The 21,525-nt window shown below is 52.8% G+C and overlaps 1 protein-coding gene across 1 annotated transcript; it reads right to left on the reverse strand.

Moving 5' to 3' along the window:
• Positions 1 to 1,083: 1,083 nt before the first annotated feature.
• mta1 (metastasis associated 1) lies at positions 1,084 to 20,807 on the reverse strand. The gene is made up of 16 exons (XM_035435666.1): positions 20,709 to 20,807; positions 19,941 to 20,173; positions 18,233 to 18,296; positions 16,043 to 16,160; positions 14,951 to 15,053; positions 14,476 to 14,575; positions 12,665 to 12,853; positions 11,514 to 11,588; positions 11,346 to 11,404; positions 10,905 to 11,059; positions 10,446 to 10,597; positions 9,678 to 9,867; positions 8,179 to 8,268; positions 7,243 to 7,395; positions 1,829 to 1,965; positions 1,084 to 1,739 (listed from the first exon to the last, which is right to left on the reverse strand). The coding sequence occupies exons 1-15, from the start codon at positions 20,805 to 20,807 to the stop codon at positions 1,874 to 1,876; spliced, it is 1,872 nt and encodes a 623-aa protein (XP_035291557.1). The 3' UTR covers positions 1,084 to 1,739; positions 1,829 to 1,873.
• Positions 20,808 to 21,525: the final 718 nt, after the last annotated feature.

The raw sequence follows: 21,525 nt of genomic DNA on the forward strand, positions 1-21,525 counted from the left end.
GGTCTACACCATCTTGAAAACCGGAGAACCACTTTTAATCTGTAAGCTGAGAGAATGGAATAACTCATTAAGAGGGATAGCACAGAAACTGGGTACATCAAGTATTTTGGAAAGTCTTGAAAGAGAAAGAAACCACTGGTGTGCTCAGAAATGAACACCATGCGGGTCAGCCAAGGAAGGCAACTGCAGTCGATCACAGATGAATCCTATATTCTGTGAAGAAACACAAAAGAGCCGTTTCTGACAACATATACGCACGTAAATACCACAAAATAAAAGCAGACTGTCGGCACTTTTGTCTAATATTTCATCTTCGGATCTCAAACCCAAGCGCCTTCACAGTAAACAGCAAAAATAACACATTTCGCTCCACCGTTACCATACTTTTGGAGGCCACAGTATGATTTTTATTTTCAAATGTTAACTGACTGCAAGACACTTCTTTACAGCCACTGACCTTTTTAAACACTACCCTAGCAGCTGGGTACAACTGGCCGCTCGCCACCAAATTTGGTCTGATTTCTGTCACGTTGCTGCAGGATCTCAGCCCTGGTCCTGCCCCCCTGCCGTGACCCCCCCCCCCCACCCCATCCAGACCCTTTGTTCTTCAGTGTGTACGCGCAGAGCAAGCTGTGCTCGGAGAGCACCGTCAGCACGTTGACCTGGGACAGTGTATCTGAGGGGTACCTGCCGGACGCTGCTGGGAGAGAGAGGAACGGTGCCATTTGGGATGAAACAACCCGCGGTTGGCTCCAGCAGCAGCGTCAGGGAAACGTCTGGTTGCCCTGGTAACCTAGGGCCATGACATTTGGTTTATGGCTTTTGTCTATATATAGAATAAAAAACACTTGTAAATTCTCTTTATGGCCCAACAGTCGTTAACACCTGCCCCCCCACCCCACCCCCGCCCCCACCTTTGGTGTGAGTGAGTATGTATATGATTGTGTGTGCGTGTATGTGCATGTGCATGGGTGATTATGATGAGTGTATTCATGTGCTTGTTCGTCTGTGTGTGTGTGTGTGTGTGTGAGTGCATGGCAGTGAGTCTGAGTGCCTTTAACAAGTCTTAATTTCATTTACATATTCACAAAAGAGAAAGAATCGTTTTATTTCTTAATTACATCATTGAAGCGCAGGTGCATCAGTTGTGAAAAAGGTAGAAAAAAAGCACATTTTGAATTCTTTCTCAATAAGTTATACCTCTGAGGCCAAGGGCGGCGGCCAGCTCACAAAAACGCAAGAGAACAAGAGAAGCCTTCAAACAAATACAGAACAGAAGCTGGGGAGTTATCCGTGTAATCCACCCAGAGAGAGAGAAGGTTCGTTTCATCACCTTCTCTCTCTTTTTTTTTTTTTGACATGTTATAAAGGAGGCGTGTGGCTTTTTTTATATATTACAGTCCTTCCACCCTAGGTTTAGGGCTCACAAGCAGTACTCATTTCATGAAACTCAAAAAAAGTTTCTTCGTTGATCCACAATTAACTGATCAGCATGGGTTACAGTTGGTAAAAAAAAAGAATAATAATAATTACATTGACAATAATAACAATAATGGTGTTAATAAACACAGTCCTCTGCAGTCAGGTCAGTCTTATGATTGGCCACAACTGGATTCAGTCCTCAATGACAATGCTGCTGATTGGTGAAGTCAATGAGCCAGGACGACCGGAGATTGGTTGGTGCCGCCCCCTTCTCCACCATCCAGATCCGTATCGCCGCAAAACACCTTCAGATTTCCCTGCAAGGGAAGAAAGCGGGCACAATCGCTTAAAAACCCGCAAATTCCACTTCGGGACGTCCCAGAGCGCCAGGGTCAGGCTTCCTCACCTCGTCCGCGGGTCGGCCCGGGAAAAGGGGGGGTCGCCGCTGGGGTCAGTCCAGTTCGTGCACCTCCTCTTGAGGAGCCACGGAGGTCCGTTTGGACACTATCTCCCACTGGGGGGTCAGAGCTTTGGGCTTGGCCCCTAAGAGAACAAGGGAGAGGCGGCGTCACACAAAACACACACCAGCAGCACTCACATTCGCAAGCGCACACCGCACCCACAGCCAGGCGCTGCATGGTGACGCACGGGACAGTCCAGGCGCAACCCAGTCACACAAAAATAAGTGCGACTCTGTTGTCTGCACACAGTCGGCGATGCCTCCCACATCGTCGCCACTGTCAGCACACACCTTCAGGCAATTCAAAACACACACAAAAAAACTTTCATACATTCCTGAAATGCGTACATTCAGCTGCAAGTTGGTGCATCTACAGGCCACGAAGTGTGACTGCAGATCCCAGGTTTGTCTGACCTTTGTCACGCTGTTTTCCAAATTTCCACCAGGTAAAGACAAAAGGCTCACGCAAATCATTTGTTTTATCCGTCTTAGTCTCCTCGGTCCTCGCCTGATCTGGAAATCGATCATGGTCCACTATGTTTAAGGACATTCTAGCCCATGAAATGCTCCTTGAAGAGGCTAGGAGGCTCCAGAAGGATGCTTGAGCAAGGAAACACGAGTGCATCCTTTGTGAAAGTTTGTTTTTTTTTTTTTTGTTTTTTTTTAAACGTGTGACGTATAAATAATCAACCTGCCGATCCATCTCTCCCCATCTGCCATGTCTGTAATTGACGCTTGACTGAACAAGGATGTTCCATTTGCCTAATACACGTTTCCTTGATTCTTCCGTCCTTTCCTCGTGTCCTCTGCTGGGTGGAGGAAAAGGATGCGAGGAAAGGTTCAATAACTGAAAACAAGCGATTGGAATGAGCCCAAAGACTCCACCAAGACTTCACCAAGCTGGTGGACCAACCCACATATCCTTCCCATAATCCTTTGCACTGTGCGACATCGGCCAAGATAAGACGAGCGACCCCTGCTCTCCCCACCGTGCAGCCGAGACTCGCGTCTCTCGAGTTTCACACGGAGCAAGGCAGCGCCGAAACTCAACACGCTAGCACGACGCCGCGGGCTCCACATCCAAGGAGCACGCTCAGCCGTCTTCCACAGACCACCGCATTTTTTTTTTACCGCGATTCGCACGGCGGTGCCGTCGGAACGGCGCCGTACCGGGACCGAGCGACCGGGCCGAGCCAGGACGGGATCGTTTCGGAACGGTGCCGGGACCGAGCGACCGGGCCGAGCCAGGACGGGATCGTTTCGGAACAGTGCCGTAGCGGGACCGAGCGACCGGGCCGAGCCAGGACGGGATCGTTTCGGAACAGTGCCGGGACCGGGACCAAGCGACCGGGCCGAGCCAGGACGGGATCGTTTCGGAACAGTGCCGTAGCGGGACCGAGCGACCGGGCCGAGCCAGGACGGGATCGTTTCGGAACAGTGCCGTACCGGGACCGAGCGACCAGGCCGAGCCAGGACGGGATCGTTTCCGTGCCGCTCTGCCCGGCCACGTGCTGCCGAAACGAAAAACGCCGCCAGGCAACACGACCCGCCGGAGGACGGCTCCCCTCACACGCTTCCTGTCAGCACTGGAACCCGAGCCCCCGGAACACGGCGCAGAGAGTAGGCTGTCCCTCTCCGTGACCTCGGCGATACCTGTATCTGAAGCGGGGCGGCAGCGGACGGAACGATATCAACGACTTTTAAAACGCGGAGGGAAATGATGACGCTTTGGGGGCACGTTATATCAACGGCCAAAATACCCGAGCCCCCATTCCCCCCCCCCCCCCGCGCCTGCAGAATTCCTACTCCAAAAGCAGAGGATAAATATTTACTGTTGCTGACGCCTCTTGGCCAGGTCATCATTGTAAATGAGAATTGGTTCTCAACTGATTTTACCTGGTTAAATAAAGGTCAAATAAAAATAAATAAATAAAAATATTTATGAAAAATGTCAAAACGTACGACTCAAAGATCAGCAACGGGGCTGAAAATGCTGCCACGAAGGGGCGCGTCACCGATACCAAAACACCAGAGGCCCTGTTCCTGCCGTGCCTGCGGGCTGCCGAATTTCTAGCCCCACAGCTCACCTCAGTCACCCCTACACCACAGCCCAAGGACTCCAGTGAGGCTTTTCTCTTTATACTGAGATGCTGTTAAAAGGTTAAATGATAAAAGTCCTAAACCGCCTGTCGTTAAAACACTTCCCATGACAACGCTCTGAAAGAGAAAGGGGGAGGGGCTAGCCTCACACACTTCTCTGCACCCACACACTCATACACACGCAAGCATGTATGTTTGCACACACACACACAAACACACACTCAGTCTGGCAGACTAGCTTTCGCTTCCCACAAAATAGGGATTTTCAATGAATGCACTCATTGACTAAGAGGAAACATGTTCCGTACGTGAAAAGAAGTCAGGTGATCCACAGGACTGCTGCCCGATTGGATGTTTATGTTGTACATGAGCACAACATAAACATCCAATCGGCCAGCAGCGCTGCTCACGTGTCACGTTACCCACGCGTGTAGGGTGAGGCGAGGTGGTGTCACTAACATTTTGCCGGAAGAAGATCAAGTGATTTCCTCCACGCCATAGGTGTCAAACTGCAGTCCTGGAGGGCCACAGTGTCTGCTGGGTTTTCAGGGTGTTCCCGACACCAGTGCTTTATTTAAGTCATTGATTGGCTAAAGTGGTCAAAACACCCTGTTCCCATGGCCTTAATTGGCAGCTGATTTGAAAGGACGGATAGGACGGAGTGTAGCACAGTGGGTAAGGAACTAGACTTGTAACCGAAAGGTCGCAGGTTCGATTCCCGGGTAAGGACACTGCCGTTGTACCTGTTAAGGTACTTAACCTGCATTGCTTCAGCATATATCCAGCTGTATAAATGGATACAATGTAAAAATGCTTTGTAAAAGTTGTGTAAGTCGCTCTGGATAAGAGCGTCTGCTAAATGCCTGTAATGTAATGAAAGGAAACCACAAAAACCCAGAGGCACTACGGACCCCCTGGGAATTGAGTTTGACGCCCCCTGGTTCACATCATTACCCCAAGAGGAAGCTATACCTGAATATCTCCCATCATGCACTGCAGTGTGACAGCGTGAGGCATTTCTGCTAAGGTTCTGAGAATGCCATGTAACCCACGGCAGTCTGGAGAGAAGAGAGGAGTCTTCATCGCACTCTGCACCAGCACAGACTCCCCTCCGAGTGTCCCAGGTTTGGCCCAGAGGAACGACGCTGGGTAATTAGTATTTATCATACAGGGCAAGTCTTTAGAAGCCCTGGCTCCGCGAATCTGCTGACGTACGAGAGACAACAGCTCCTATTAGGGGCGAATCCGTTGTTATGCAATTCATCCGAAATGGATTTTTAAAAAAATCTGGCAGCTCCCTCTCCACAGAGCGACTGCGGGTGCCAGATCTTCCCGAGGACACGCGCCGCCCAAACGCTATTTTCCAAAGGCGGGCGGGCGCACGAGGAGGAGCGGGGGAGACCTCGGGGGGGGGGGGGGGGGTTCTCGCTTCTGCTTAAACGAAGCGTGTGGCGTGGGAGGCGAGCTGGCACAGCGGCGACTCCTCACCTCAGAGTACCGCTAATGTAGCGCTCGCGACAGTCCCTCACATAACAGCTCCACAGCTCGTCTCTGAACAAACTGACAGAGGAAGTAAAACACCCTAAAAATGCGAATTTGAAAAAAATTAACTGCCAAAATTTGTTTTATAAAAGTTACCCGCGTCAGTGGCGCTCTTGATTTTTTTATAACACTTTTGCAAGTCGTCCAGGTAAGAGCATCAGCTAAGTGATTCTAATGGAACACTTAAAAAAAATATAAAATGCTATCTTCCTACCCCCTGCTGGCCGCATCTGGTATAGCACAGGAAGCCATCGTCCTTTTCAACAGTGAAAACAGAAAGCCCCCCCTCCCCCCCCACTCCCTCCCTCCCCCTACCCCCCCAGTGAAAGTCTCCAGGGCATTGGCACATACACCTATCATGTCTCACCTCACATTCCAGTGGAATGTACCCACAAAATGGCGTCCCAGGGGACATCTGGAGCCAAGACACCAAGTGCACCAGGGCAGGCCAGGGAGAGTCCAGACAATGGAGCGGAATTAATTCAATTATCATCAATTATTCACTTTAAAAAAAAAAAAGATAAAACTTGAAGCATTAAAATTGCACAAAGGAACCTAAATATTTAATATTCAGAGTGCCCAGCAGCGAGCTCATTGTTCTCAGCAGAACGAGGCGGCCTGCCAGGGCCCAGGAGTGGGGCGATTCCAAGACGCCAACCGCTGCTCGTCAAATAAAGAAAACAGAAACCACTTACGCTTAAATTAAAACAAAGAAAAAGAGCAGAGGACCTTGTGGTCAAGACATCTGAGGGTTTTTACTGTAAAAAAAAAAAACAACTGTACCAGGCAATCAGACAGAACTCCCCCCCTTCCCTGTCCCCACCAAAATGAAGAGCGCCCCAAAGCCCAACTACACCCCAGCTCACTGCCCCCGACTCCCCATTCCCACTCCCCCCTGCCCCCCAATCTCACCACCCCGTCCCCCACTCTCACTCCCCCCGCCCCCCCCCCACTCTCACTCCCCCCCGCTCCCCACTCTCACACCCCCCACTCCCCACTCTCACGCCCCCCACTCTCACACCTGGGCCTGCCAGGTACCCCCTCCAGAATCTGCCCAGTGACTTGGGGCGTTGAGGGGGGGGTGGGGCGGGGGGGGGATCGTACCCCCGCTGGACACCACAATCCGCCTGAGAGCCGTTGCCGGTCCGCCGTTTCCATGGCTACGGCAAGCGCGGCCTGGAGCTACACCAGAGCAGCCAACCGCCACTCCGAGATTTAAGGCGAGGGGAGAGAGAGAGAGAGAGAGAAAGAGACAGACAGAAAGAGAGAAAAAGAGAAAGAGAGAGAGAGAGAGAGAGAGATAGACAGACAGAAAGAGAGAGAGAGAGAGACAGACAGAAAGAGAGAAAGAGAGAGAGAGAGAAAGAGAGAGAGCGAGAGATAGACAGACAGAAAGAGAGAGAGAGAGAGAGACAGACAGAAAGAGAGAAAAAGAGAGAGAGAGAGAAAGAGAAAAAGAGAGGGAATGGGAAGAAACTGATAAAAAGGAGGAGGGGCAAAGAAAGAGGGAGTAGGGAGGAGTGGGAGAGCATGGGGAGCTGGGAATTAATTCCAGCAGACTACCCTGCAGAGAGACGTGGCTGTGGGATGGGGGGGGAGGCGGTTGTAAATGAACACTGCAGTTACATACTGCACACAGTACCTAGCCCCCCCCACCGCACCCCCCCAAACCCTCCCTTCCTCTCCACCCCCCCTCTCGTCCCCGGCCCCCCCCTCACCGTCGAGACCGTTGTGCTGCTCGTACGTCCTCTTGCCCAGAATGGTGGGCGAGCCGTTGTTGAGGATGGGCGACGACTTGATGGGCGTCAGGCTGCCCGTGGAGATGGTGGGGCCCCGCGGCGGGTCAGCCTTCAGCGGGCACGGGTGCGCCTCTGAACGGGGGGGGCGTTTGGGGGGGGGGGCAAAACAGGAGAGAAAATACACCGGGATTCACTCCAATGTTTGCCTTACAAGCAGGCTACAGTTACTAAAAGCTCAGGAACATAATATCTTTCCCATAGAAGGTCTGAATAGGTGATTTATTTATCCTGCAGCGGACAGGGACTCTTCACAGCCATTTGGCTGTCGAGAATTAGCCAGCAAAGCTGAACATCATCTGGGTGGGAACCACTGCAAAAACAGCACATTCGGACAGCGAGCGCACTCCCCTTCTGTGCTATCTGTTTGCCTACGAGCGGATTCACAGATATCACTCGGCGAATAAACAGGGGGGGGTCAATTCTTACCTTTCTAAACCGCAGGGGCTCTGGTTCGTAAGAGGAGCTTCAGCCGATTCTAAAAGTCTTTCTGCCACTTACAGTTATAAGAGGTCTAACACTGCCGCAGAACTGCAGTGGTTAATCAGTCCGATTTCGCAGACTCCGGGTTCGTTGTGTCGCATACGTGCATGCGCGTGTTTAAATGTTTCATCCTCGCTCCCTCCCAAGTGATTGAAACAATGTATAATACATAATTATGCATCATGTGAAAAATATACAAAGAACAACTGCCCTCAAGGAACAGCTGCCGTAGTTCAGGTCTGACAGTGCGTTTATTTATACATTTGTATTCAATTCTGTCCTACAGGGAGGTGCCAGGTGGCTGTAAGACTGTATAATTATACATTACATAAGGACAATAAAAATCCCCCAAAAAGCCACAGTAGCGTTTCTTACCTAGGTATCTGACCACGCTTTCCAGAGGCTTCCGGACGCTCTGTTTGGACGGAACGGGGTTTTTGGGCATCTCTGGCAACCTGACAGCACCTGCCAGTGAAACACGGGTCGGTCAAAGGTCACATGTCAGCGAAACACTGGCGGACTCACGTCAAGTAGTCACATCGGATCAAAAATGCACGTGAAACGAATTCCGTTTTTTAAAAGTGGCTACTACCAGTCACAGGCCAATAAGGTGCGTCTGAGGAAACGCAACATTCATCCACAGATTTGAATCGGTCTGTCAGGCACTTCTATTCTCATAATACGAACACAGATTTTTAAAAAGTGAATTACACCGTCTATGCTGTCCATTAGCCTACTGTGGGCGGGTGCATTCACGGATAAAACTACAGATTAGCCAGATGGTCAATCCTTGAGTTCACCCCATCTTCTGCTTCTTTCTGAGCTAAGGGGAGGCTCTGGGTAGCAGCAGGAGTTCCCGGCGTCCGGAACGTCCGTTGGAACTGCGCTGTAGTTTTCAGAAGACGTGTAAAAATTGGAACGCTTCGGCATGGAGCGAAAGAAGACACAACGTTCGCTGTTAAGAAAGCGGGAGTCAGCCATCTGGGTTAGTCTGGGACCCTGTTCCTGAAATCCCGGTCCTCGAGGGACGAGAACTGCAGGTCTGCCGCCCTCCCTTCACCTGGGAGTCGGGTGTGCGGACAGACTGGCAGTGCTATCAGTAGCAGCACTGGTTCAGTTCATTACCAGGGAGAAAAGAAAACCAGGGACGTGTTCGGATTCGAGGGCCAAGCTGGAGTATCCATGGTCTAGGGTAGGGATGCCCAACCTTGTTCCTGGAGATCTACCTTCCGGTTGGTTTTCACTCCAACCCTGACAAAGCACACCTCATTCAACAGCTACAGATCTTGTTGAGCTGCAAATTAGTAGAGTCAGGTGTACCAGATTAGCGTTGAAATGAAAACCCACAGGACGGTAGATCTCCAGGAACAGGGTTGGGCAGCCATGGTTTAGAGTAACATCTGCTTTCCCTCTCTCCGCTTTCCATTAGCCTAGTGCAGCGACCATCGTTCCTGGTCCTGGCGGGCCGCAGGGCCTGCTGGTTTTTGTTGTTACTTGGCAGTGAACTGATCAATTAAAGCAGTCGATTGCACAGTAAACTCGCCTCAGCTGGTTTCTCGGGTCTGAGCTGGTTGCTGATATTGAGGCAAAAAAGAAAAGCCAGCAGACCCTGTGGGCCGCCAGGACCAATGAATGAAGATCACTGGCCTACTGCTTACTGTGTAGCACAGACAGAGGGGGAGGCCACCATTACAAAGCAAACTTAGGCCAGGCTACTTTGGGGGGGGGGGGTTAGGGTTTTTGCAAAAGAGCATGTGTGCTCAATCAACCTACACCTGTATAAAAAAGGTTAATTAAGACTGTTATTTAGTTTTTTTTTGTTGTCTTTTTTTTTTTTTTTTTTAAGGGGTGGGGTAAAAGCGTTCGGTGCTCACACTCGGCCTTGATGGCGGTGGTGTTGACGGGCAGGTAGGGGTGGCGGGCGAGGTAGCGGGGCCGCAGCAGGTCCTGGCAGACCCGCCGGGCGGCCCGGGTCAGCTGGCTGGTCTGCAGGTAGAAGGCCTGCCGGGTCTTCACCGCAAACTTGGGGCTCCCGCTGTGCCTGAGGGGCAGGCCGTGGGGGCTCTGGGGGGTTCGGGAGAGAGGACACGGTCAGCCACCCCCCCCAAAAACAAGCACACGGAGGAGCACTTATTACACACACGACCACGCTTTCCCTCATGTTCACCCACATGATAACTCTACACTGCTGTATGAACTGTATGCTGTACGCTGGCTGACTGTTCCCTATTGATAAATATTAAAAACAGAAGAAGGTATCACATGGTTACCCTGTCGCTGAATGCTTCCTGCAGATGGATGTGCTTACTCTCTGTAACGTGGGTGTATTGATTCCCTGTAGTTGGGTAAACAGTTTTCTGTAGTTGAGTGTATTTGCTTCCTTTGGCTGGGTAAACTATTTCCTGTAGTTGGGTGTATTTTCTTCCCGTAGTTGGTAAAGTGTTCGCCTACAGTTAGGACAATTTACTTCATGTAGTTGGGGAAAGTGTTTCTGTAGTTTGATTTATGCGCTTCCTGTAGCTGGGGTATATTGTCTCCTGCAGTTGGGGAAAGTGTGTCCTGTAGTTGGGTGAATTTGCTGCCAGTAGCTGGGTATAGAGTGTCCTGTAGCTGGGTGCATTAGTAGTGCAGAATGTGCTTACTATGCTGCTGCGGTTGGGTCCTGGCCGCTCCCCGTCCAGGCGCGTGGGCATCTTCAGGCCGCCGTATTTCTTCCAGTACGTCCAGCAGGAGGCGCACAAGCGACACTGCATGTTGGGCGGGCCCCAGGAGTACCACTGGTACGAGCTCGTAGCTGCGGACACGACCACAGAAACAACCTGGTTACGCCCAGCAACCATGCAGCCAATCAGCATGAACGAGTGCCTGAGGAAAAGCTGGGAAGAGCTGGGAAAAGGGGGGGGGGGGGACTGTGAAAAGCCAGGAAAAGGGGGGGGGGGGGAAACTGGGAAAAAGGGAGAAAAGGTGGGAAAATTGGGAAAAGGGGGGAAAAGCTGAGAAAAGCTGGGAAAAGGGGAAAATTGGGAAAAGGGGGGAAAGCTGGGAAAAGGGGAAAACTGGGAAAAGGGGGGAAAAGCTGAGGAAAAGCCGGGGAAACTCACTGTAGCAGCTTTCGCATGCTCGGCCCAGCCCGGCCGTCTGGCCCGGGGGCCCTGGGGGCCCTGGGGGCCCCGGGGGCCCCGGGACCGCCCCGGCTCCGTTCACCAGACCAGGCTTCACATTGTTCACGTTCAGCTGGTTTGGGTTGGGCTTGTTGCTATGGGAGACAAGGGGGGTGGGGACAGCATGAAGAACAGCTCAGTACAACAGAACAGCTCTGTACCACAGCACTGCAGGACAGCACAGGAAAGAACAGCTTCACGCTGGTTGGGGATCAGCCAACACTTCTCCTCAACTTTGACTAACAATCACAATCAAGTTAGTTTATTTTTTTCTTGGCAGAGTTTGGCAAGTTCAGCAAATCTCTAAAACTAATTGGCCGAAAGGAGTTTGTGAAGGAAGAGTGAAAAGAATGAAAGCTAGAGAAGCTCTGATGTACTCACTAGTTGGGGATGTAGACTTGCTTGAGCTTGCTCTCGGCTTCAGCTGCTTTTAACCGTTTCTGCGACAGAGAGAGAAAGAAAGGGAACAGAAACCTCATCACCACCCACAAAAAAAGAACAGAAAAAACTGTGACCTCTGACCTCCAGCAGAGCGCGGAAATGAGTTACCTGCTGCACGTATCTGTCGGTGGTCTTCCACATGTAGTAGTACTCGATAATACTCGTGAGCGACTTCCACGGGAGCTGGAGAAAGGGGCGGAGACAGAACCGTTACCACGGTAGAACCGTTACCACGGCAGAACCGTTACCATGGTAGAACCGTTACCACAGTAGAACCGTTACCACGGCAGAACCGTTACCGCGGTAGAACCGTTACCGCGGTAGAACCGTTACCACGGCAGAACCGTTACCACGGCAGAACCGTCACCACGGCAGAACCGTTACCGCGGTAGAACCGTCACCGCGTCAGAACCGTCCCCAGACCGCAGCAGGACCGAGGCCGCCGTTTACACCGCCTGTATTTTCAGAGCAGAGAGCGGCTGATCGCCTCGCTCGGGATCAGCGGCCTCTGAGGGAAACGAGCGGGACGTGACTCATCGGGGAGGGGTGCGGAGCGGAGCGGGTCGCGGTTCTGAGACGCTTCCCCGGTCCCCCAAAATGGAAGGATCCCTCCCGCCCATTTTAATGTGCCTGGCGTCGGAGAGCGGAGAGGAGACCTGCGCTTGCAGTCAGCAGCCAGCAGATGGCAGAGTTACACACGGTCTCCAGACACTGTGCCTCCAGTGAAAAAGCACCAGCCGGCTCTGTCCACAGCTCCAGTTTTCCCTCACAAAAACCCCCCTCAAAAAAAAACAATCTTCGAGACTTTGAGGCCTGGTGTGTTTGAGGTTATACGTACGTCAGACAGACATTTGTATACGTTTGCATGTTCTTCCTGACTATATATATAAATATATATATATATATATATATATTATTTTTTTTTTAACGCCCTGTTAATTCCCTGCCCACTCCCTCAAGTAACCCAACCTGCATGTCTTTGGACTGCGGGAGGAAACCCACGCAGGCACGAGGAGAACATGCAAACTGCACACAGGGCCAGGGTTCGAACCCGAGACCTCCTTGCACTCGCAGTGAGACAGTGTTGGATAGAGGATACTGCACCACCGTGCTGGTCCGAGCAGGCCGTATCTCAGCATGCTCCACCCCCTTCTGTGAATGACCTCACGCTCCCCCAGTCCTTCCCCCTGGGACCCCACATTTCTGCCCCTCCCCCCCCTGAGTCTCGCAGGGTACCCCGCCCAAACCGCTTCACTCACGAAGTCCTGCTGGATGTCGGTGAAGTCCTTCCCGTACTTCTCCAGCGCCTCCTCGAACAGGTTGGCCTCCGAGGCGCTCCACTCCTCCATCTCGTCCCGGCAGAGGACGGGCCCCCCCTGGGGCACCAGCGCCGCGATGGCCCGGGACATGTCGTACCCGGTCTTGTGCAGGGTGTCCATGGCGTGAAACTAAAGGGGGGGGGAGGTGGGGGGGGGGGGTTGAGGGGAGAGGCACGCCTCCGTCAGAACCAGCGCACATCCTGCTGTGTAGCCCCAATTACGCCACCGCTATCACATTACCCAGAATTCCATTTACCACTGAAAGCTCCACACCCGCCATCTCACTCCAGCACCTACGACTGCACTTAACGCCGTGCTGAGGCTTTATGTAACGTTTACGTAAGAGCTTCAGCTGAACGCCTGAATATAAAAGTAACGCAGAAGACTTTTATTCTCATCCTGCAGTTGTCACACACGCGCTTAACCAGACATGACACCTGCACGGCCCCTCATTGGTCAGCCGACAGCCAATCAGGTTTCAGCTTCAGGTCTCTGACACCAAACACCAGACTGCTGGGACAGTGAAGTACAGTGAGCTCGCTGATACAGCTGATTACCGTAATCGATAGGGGGTTTTTCCTATAGCACAGACAGCAGTGCAGCAGTGAATGGGGACTTCAGGCCAATGACACACACAAACGTCCCCAGTCCTCAGAAGCACAGCGGCTGAAGGCAGTGAGTTCATTTGTGTGGATAATGGGAACCAGAGGCTCAGAGCTCTTCTTCAGTGTTTGTGAAGGGTCCGCAACAGCATGCAGTCCACAGTGTTATTTGGAACACATTGATTCACTGGCACTGCAAAAGGACACTTCTGCCACCCCGCCCTGCATTACATGCCTGTGTGTGTGTGCGTGTGTGTGTGTATGTGTGTGTGTGCGTGCGTGCCTGTGTGTGCGTGCATGTGTGTGTGTGTCTGATTGTGCGAGTGTGTGTGTGTGTGTGCGTGTGTGTGTGTGAGTATGTGTGCGTGTGTGTGTGTGTGTGAGTATATGTGCGTGTGTGTGTGTGTGTGAGTATGTGTGTGTGAGTATGTGTGTGTGTTCTCAGTGCCTCCTGCAGTAGCTCTAGGCCTCTCCCCTGGTTTCTCCATATGAGAGGAGCAGAACTAGGACAGAGCGTTCCCATATGGGGCCGGGGGGAGCCAAGGCACAGCTCATTAGCACTGACCAGAGCATGCCCACAGACACGGCCAGCACAGCCGCGGCCACGACCAGCACAGCCGCGGCCACAACCAGCACAGCCATGACCAGCAAAGCCACACTGTAGACTGTGCTATAGATACGGCCCAATACAGCACACAGCCTGATGCAGCACAGTCACACTGAAGACTGTGCTATAGATACGGCCCAATACAGCACACAGCCTGATGCAGCACAGTCACACTGTGTGGGCGGGGCCAGCTCACCAGTGTAATGTGAGGAGTGTGGGCGGGGCCAGCCCAGCAGTGTAATGTGAGGCGTGTGGGCGGGGCCAGTGAGGCTTGTGGGCGGGGCCAGCCCAGCAGTGTAATGTGAGGCATGTGGGTGGGGCCAGTGAGGTGTGTGGGCAGGGCCAGTAAGGTGTGTGGGCGAGGCCAGCTCACCAGTGTAATGTTAGGTGTGTGGGCGGGGCCAATGAGGCATGTGGGCATGGCCAGTAAGGTGTATGGGCGGGGCCAGTAAGGTGTGTGGGCGAGGCCAGTGAGGCATGTGGGCGGGGCCAGTGAGGCGTGTGGGCAGGGCCAGTGAGGCGTGTGGGCGGGGCCAGCTCACCAGCGTAATGTCGCGAGAGGCCGCAGCGGCGCTCATGTGTAGACTGGGCTGCCGGACCGAGCTGCTGCAGTCCAACGCCCGGGCAAAGGTACCCACTGACCTGAGAGGGGGAGAGAGGGGGGGGGGGGCAAAAGGAAGGGAGGAGAGGCAGCGGGTGAGAGAAGGAAAGAGGGCGGCAGAGAGAGAGAGAAAGAGGGAAGGAGACAGAAAGCAAAAGGAAGGGAAGAGAAAAAGAGAGAAACAGGGCAAAGAGAAAGGGGGTGGAAAGGGGGAGAGAAAGACAGGATGGGAGCAAAGAAAGGAAGAACAGAAGGGAGGGAGAGAAAAAGAGGGGAAAAGGAGGATGACAAAAGGAGGTAGAGGCAGGGAGACAGAGAATGTGAGTGGCATGAAAGAAAAGCAGGGGTTCGACTGAATTGTGAATTCATTTCAGACGCTGGGGTCCCCCTCCCTCCAGCCCGGCCCCCCAGCTCACCGAGCCACCACCAGGAACTGGTCAATCTGCTTCTCCGTTAACTGGCTGCTGGGGTCCCACACCCTGTCCTCCAGTTTGGCCTGGTCCCTGTCGTCCTCCTCACCTGCAACCCAATCACCCAAAATCAGCGACGGCATTCCTGAGGCTTAGACCCCCCCCCCCCCCATTGGCTGACGCTCTGACCCACAAGCATCTGCAGCTGGCAAACCAAAGCCATTTCTGTGTTTTTGAGTGTTTTTCGGGGGGGGGGGGACCCCACGTTTCCAGTGGACTCCTCGAGGCTTAAGCCAACCATGAGGCCCCTACTTTTGGGGTGATCGGGGGACAGTCACGGACTGAATTGTGGGAGCTGACTGCCGGAAATTGAATTTCCGCAGCTGCGTTTGGAACTGGGCATTCTGAAAACTGATCTGGGCATTAAAAATTAACTGAAAATTAACTGAAATAGTTTCCATAGCCACACGATTTACAGTGCAGCCAGCGACCATGCATCACATGACCTATACTGGGAGCCCTGTTTGCTTTCTTAACCAATAAAATAAGGGGTGTGCATGTTGATTGACATACACAACAAAAAGAACAAACTAACTGCAGACATGGAGTTTGTAAACTCTGTGTAGAAGCTCTTGAGCACTGATACCGAGTCAATTCATAAAATGTACATGTATAATGCATGTAATATAATTCTATGTAAAAATGCCCTTAGCTTTAATTTTCCTAAATAAAACAGGCAGAACATAAGAAGAATAACTGGTGAGTTTTACACCCAGGAGAACGCGACTATGCCCATTCATATTCATTACGCAGTCAGTAACTACTGTATCTGAATCTACTGCTTTAATTTAGCATGTATTACTAAAGGTATATCCCAATAACAGTTTTAAACAATTGCATTAGCTTACATTTAATAATAATGTCAGGAGATGGGAAAAGATGGTTAAAATAAAAAAAAAACAAATAAGGACAAATAAATGTTCAGCTTGGAATATAATCTCTCTTAAAAAGGGGGAAAAGCAGTTCTTCCAGTTTGGTTAAAATCAAATTAATATTTGTCCCTGACGCCTGCCCCCCGTCCCAAAGAGGAGCACGCACCCTCTTTGAGGAGGTCGGTGATGTCCGCTTGGTACTTGTTCCCCACGCGGATCTCGCCCTTGTCTGCCAGGAGGGTCTTCTGCTGGGGGTCGTATACCAGGGAGTAGAAGAATGTGTCCTGGGGGAAGAAATGGGTGAGGGGGGGGTGAGGAGGGTGTTGGTGAGGTGGGGGGGGGGGGTGAGGGGGGGTGAGGGTGAGGGTGGGCGGAGGGGGTGAGGGTGAGGTTGAGGAGGTGAGGGGGGGTAAGGGTGGGAGGGGTGAGGGGGGGTAATGGTGAGGGTGGGGGGAGGGGGTGAGGGTGAGGGTAGGGGAGGTGAGGGGGGGTAAGGGTGAGGGTAGGGGAGGTGAGGGGGGTAAGGGTGAGGGTGGGGGGGTGAAGGGGGATAAGGGTGGGGGTGGGGGGGTGAGGGGGTGTAACAGTGAGGGTGGGGGTTGAGGGGGGTAAGGGTGAGGTTGGGGGGGGTGAAGGGGGTTAGGGTGAGGGTGGGGGGGGTGAGGGGGTGTAACAGTGAGGGTGGGGGTTGAGGGGGGGTTAGGGTGAGGGTGGGGGGTGAGGGGGGGTTAGGGTGAGGGTGGGGGGGGTGAAGGGGGGGTAAGGGTGAGGACAGGGAGGTGAGGTGAGAGTTGGGGGGGTGAGGGTGACGATCGGGGGGAGGGGGTGAGGGTGGGGTAGGTGAGGGGGGGGTGAGAGTGAGGACAGGGAGGTGAGGGGGTGTAAAAGTGAGGTGAGAGTTGGGGGGGGTGAGGGTGACGGTCAGGGGGAGGGGGTGAGGGTGGGGGAGGTGAGGGGGGGTGAGGGTGAGGATAGGGAGGTGAGGGGGTGTAAAGGTGAGGTGAGAGTTGGGGGGGGTAAGGGTGACAGTCGGGGGGAGGGGGTGAGGGTGAGGGAGGTGAGGGTGAGGATAGGGAGGTGAGGGGGTGAGGTGAGAGTTGGGGGGGTAAGGGTGACGGTCGGGGGGAGGGGGTGAGGGTGAGGGAGGTGAGGGGGGGTGAGGGTGAGGATAGGGGGGTGAGGTGAGAGTTGGGGGGGTCATTGTCCTGTAGAAGCCAGCAGAAGACACCTGCTGCTAAGATGGGTGTGAAACCGCGACCAGCATTTCTGGTTTAGTCACATCCCCCTTTGGGGGTGACAGATGGCACTATGGGTAAACCAGCGATCAACGCTAAAGAGAATCAGAGTCCGCTGGTTCCTTATGGTTATTTATCTTTGTCAATGAAATTAATAGGGCGGGGGGGGGTAGGGGGTAGGGGGTAGAATCAATTAAATTAAAATAATAAAACAAACTGCAGGAAACGCATACTCTTGTCACAACTTTACACCCTTGCTGTGACAATCTGTTCACCACAGCGTGAAAAAGTACAGGCTCCAAACCCTGGGGTGTTCCGGAAGCTTCCAGCAAGGGGAACTGCACCCCGCCCCCCACCCCACCCCCCTCGCCGCCCCCCCCCCCCCCTTTCTTTAAAACTCTGCGATCCTGGATTAGAGAACAATAGTGTGAAGAGCTCCTTGATTGAACAGCTCCCAGATAAACTACAGGGTCCGCACCTTCTCTGAAGTGCAGGAAAAGCTGGAATAAGCAGCGTTTGGGTAATCTGTGCCGGGCCCCCTCCAGCACAGCCTCCCTGCTGCTCATTACACACTGCGCTCACAACATTCTGGGTCAGCAGGCTGAATAATTTATACAGAGAGAGATACACAACTCGCGCTCGCGCACACACAAACACACACACACAAACACACTCTCTCTGCTGTACACTCTCACACACACACACACACACACTCTCTGCTCTACACACACACACACACACACACACAAACAAACACAAACACACTATCTCTGCTGTACACTCTCACACACACACACACACACAAACACACTCTCTCTACTATACACACACACACATGCACACACATTCTCTCTCTGCTTTACACACACACACACATTCTCTCTCTCTGCCACACGTACACACATTCACACACTCTCTCTCTCATACTCACACAAACACACATTCTCTCTCTGCCATACACTCATACAGACATTCTCTCTCTCCACAATACACACGCACACACAATACAACTCTCTCAGCCATAAAGCACACGGGTGCACGTACACACACACACACACACACACACACACACACACACACGGACACACACAGGAGTCTGGCTGTGACACCGGGGGACCTACCTCCCGGTCCAGGTAGGACTTGAGGGCCTCTGTCTCGTTCAGCAGGGTGACGCAGCACTTACCCCTTCAGGAAGAGAGCGGCGCGTAATCAATCACAGTGATCAGTGCAATCAATCACGTCAGCCTCATCAACCCACAACGCCGGCAGCTTTTAACATCTCCATCCATCACCGAAATCACAGCTAACTTGTGGTATTCATGGAGACGAAACACACACACACACTTTCACACACACACACACGAGTCTGTATATAAGCCTTGATTAACTAGTTCATTTTCCGCAGTTAGAGCAGACCATACATCAAACATCACGCATGTAAAACTGCTTTTGATCTTCCGCGCTTTTTTATTTTCCACGGCACGGAGCTAATTAGCGTATCTGCCACGGCGGCAACGCCGCACTGCGTCTCCCGGCAATTAAAACCCAGGCCAGCATTACTACGGCTCTTCACCAATTAGCCAAAATTTCACATTTTACGCAGTTGCAAATGGCAAGCAAAATGACAAATAAAATAGAATGCTACACTTATACACCGGCAGAACCCAAACACTGCTAATCCACACGGCCTCTGCTTAAAAGCAGACAATTAACAGCACATCGACGCATGAGAAAAACAACACTCATCCATTTGCACGCTTTCACCTAAATATTTATTCCTCGTCTCATTTCTATTTGTGTGCTGTCACCGAGTGGGAGGCACGGGCGTAAAATGGCCGCTCCTCTCCCGCACTACATTTCCCAGACTTCTCCTGGAGGAGGGATTACCGGATCTCAATCACCCGAAGCAGGGGAAAGCTGATTGGGTGGCGTGACGGTGTAAATGAGGAGAGCGGGAGAGTCGCAGGTCCTGCGCTACCTGCCTGGTCTGCAGCCCGCTGAGGGTTCCGACCCCTCCCCTCCCAAAAAAAAAAAAAGAAGAAGGAACCATGGCCGCCGGGTACAGTTTGTTTAAATTGGGAGTACAGCCATTTTGAAGCCGAGCTCCAATTTGTTTGAGTTAGTTCTGGCATAAGAGGTGGTTCAGATAGCACTCCAGCTGAGCTCTTCCTTTATTTTTGGCTATGAGGTGTAAAGTAAAGTGCAAATTTAAACAAAACAAAAAAAAATTTAATATTTAAATCCAGAATACAGCCTGTTTGCTATCCTGAGACCACCAACCTCCGCACTGACATGGAGAGGTACACAGATAACCTTTAGCCATCTTATGATTGGTGGAGAATGTGGGTATCAGGCCATCTGGTCTGAAAGGAAGAGAATTAAAGAGCTCGATAAAGCAAAAAAAGACACAGGCCAGGTGTCTCTATATGCACTACCAGGTATGTGGTAGGGGAGCAAAGGTGAGGTGCTTCTGAAGTGTGCCGGTCACGGTGAAAAAAGCAACACAAATAAAACTGTGCATAACTGAATGTGTTACCTGGTGTCTGTGACAGGTGTGTACAGGTGAGGTGTGTTTCCAGGTGTGTACAGGTGAGCTGTGTTTCCAGGTGTGTGTGGCAGGTGTGTACAGGTGAGCTGTGTTTCCAGGTGTGTGTGGCAGGTGTGTACAGGTGAGCTGTGTTTCCAGGTGTGTGTGGCCGGTGTCTTACCTGATGTGTGTGTGGCAGGTGTGTTCAGATAGGTGAGGTGTGTGGCGGGTGTGTTACCTGATGTGTGTGTGTACAGATAGGTGAGCTGTGTTTCCAGGTGTGTGTGTGGCGGGTGTGTTACCTGATGTGTGTGGCGGGTAAAGATTCGAGCTGGCGGGACAGGAAGAGCTCTCTGTGTCTCAGCTGGTGTTTCTGTTTCTCTGGGAGGTCGATGATTTCGGGGTTTTCCATGTCCTCCTCCATCTCCCCTGCAGATACAAGGTCAAATATGCCGTTATTACCGCTAGTGTCCCAGTGGCATTTCAGTAAGGATGCTTCACAGCAACCCAGAGCACAGCACAACTGAAACTGTGGGTATGTTTATACACCCACCATCTCAGCACACACAGCACAACTGAAACTGTGGGTATGTTTATACACCCACCACCTCAGCACACACAGCACAACTGAAACTGTGGGTATGTTTATACACCCACCACCTCAGCACACACAGCACAACTGAAACTGTGGGTATGTTTATACACCCACCACCTCAGCACACACAGCACAACTGAAACTGTGGGTATGTTTATACACACCCACCACTCCAGCACACACAGTCCTGCCTTAAAGCCTGAGGAAAGTAGAGCAGAGGCTTCCAGTGCTGGTACTGGGAGGAAAGACAGACTAAAGACCGTCTGAAGGACGGGCCGTCCTGGCGGTAAACTGTTGAGAGTTAGAAAAAAACAAAAGAAACTGTCAAACTGCGATGGGGAAGCGCTGGACGGGATCAAAACCCGCTACCATCACGACGCGTCTGCTGAGGCGCGCGTGCTAGCGGAGACGCTTAAAAATACTGCAGCTATCCAGGAGAGCAGCTGCAGCGTTAGTCACTACCAGCGGCAGTTACAGCGTCACTCTCAGCCGGGGAGACGGCGATTCGGCCGTCTGTGGATCCCCGCGCGATTTGGCGGGAGGCCGCCGCCGCCACCGCCACCCTGGGTCCCATGGCGGCTGTGAAACCCCGCGCAGCTGCTGCTCTACGACGCGTAACGACCGTTACGAGCGCGATGCGCGACGCCGGGAGAGAGAGCAGCTAACGCTGCGGGGAGAGAGAGCGGCTAACGCTGCGGGAGAGAGAGCGGCTAACGCTGCGCTGGAGAGAGAGCGGCTAACGCTGCGGGGAGAGAGCGGCTAACGCTGCGCTGGAGAGAGAGCGGCTAACGCTGCGGGGAGAGAGCGGCTAACGCTGCGGGGAGAGAGCGGCTAACGCTGCGGGAGAGAGAGCGGCTAACGCCGCCGGGAGAGAGAGCGGCTAACGCTGCGGGGAGAGAGCGGCTAACGCTGCGCTGGAGAGAACGGCGGCTAACGCTGTGGGGAGAGAGCGGCTAACGCTGTGGGGAGAGAGCGGCTAGCGCTGCGCTGGAGAGAGCGGCTAACGCTGCGGGGAGAGAGCGGCTAACGCTGCGGGGAGAGAGCGGCTAACGCTGCGGGGAGAGAGCGGCTAACGCTGCGGGGAGAGAGAGCGGCTAACGCTGCGGGGAGAGAGAGCGGCTAACGCTGCGGGAGAGAGAGCGGCTAACGCTGCAGGGAGAGAGCGGCTAACGCTGCAGAGAGAGAGCGGCTAGCGCTGCGCTGGAGAGAGCGGCTAACGCTGCGGGGAGAGAGCGGCTAGCGCTGGAGAGAGCGGCTAACGCTGCGGGGAGAGAGCGGCTAACGCTGCGGGG

The sequence above is a fragment of the Anguilla anguilla genome, chromosome 1 (genome assembly GCF_013347855.1).
Source record: "Anguilla anguilla isolate fAngAng1 chromosome 1, fAngAng1.pri, whole genome shotgun sequence".
Taxonomy (NCBI): Eukaryota; Metazoa; Chordata; class Actinopteri; order Anguilliformes; family Anguillidae; genus Anguilla; species Anguilla anguilla.

Excerpts from the sequence above, each read along its gene's own strand:
- mta1 (XM_035435666.1), bottom strand. The coding sequence starts at position 20,807 with ATGGGACCCAGGGTGGCGGTGGCGGCGGCGGCCTCCCGCCAAATCGCG. Across the intron at positions 18,297-19,940 it reads TTACCCGCCACACACATCAG|GGGTAAGTGCTGCGTCACCC; the intron begins GTAACACACCCG and ends CTCTTCCTGAAG. Across the intron at positions 11,405-11,513 it reads CCGACAGATACGTGCAGCAG|AAACGGTTAAAAGCAGCTGA; the intron begins GTAACTCATTTC and ends TCTCTGTCGCAG.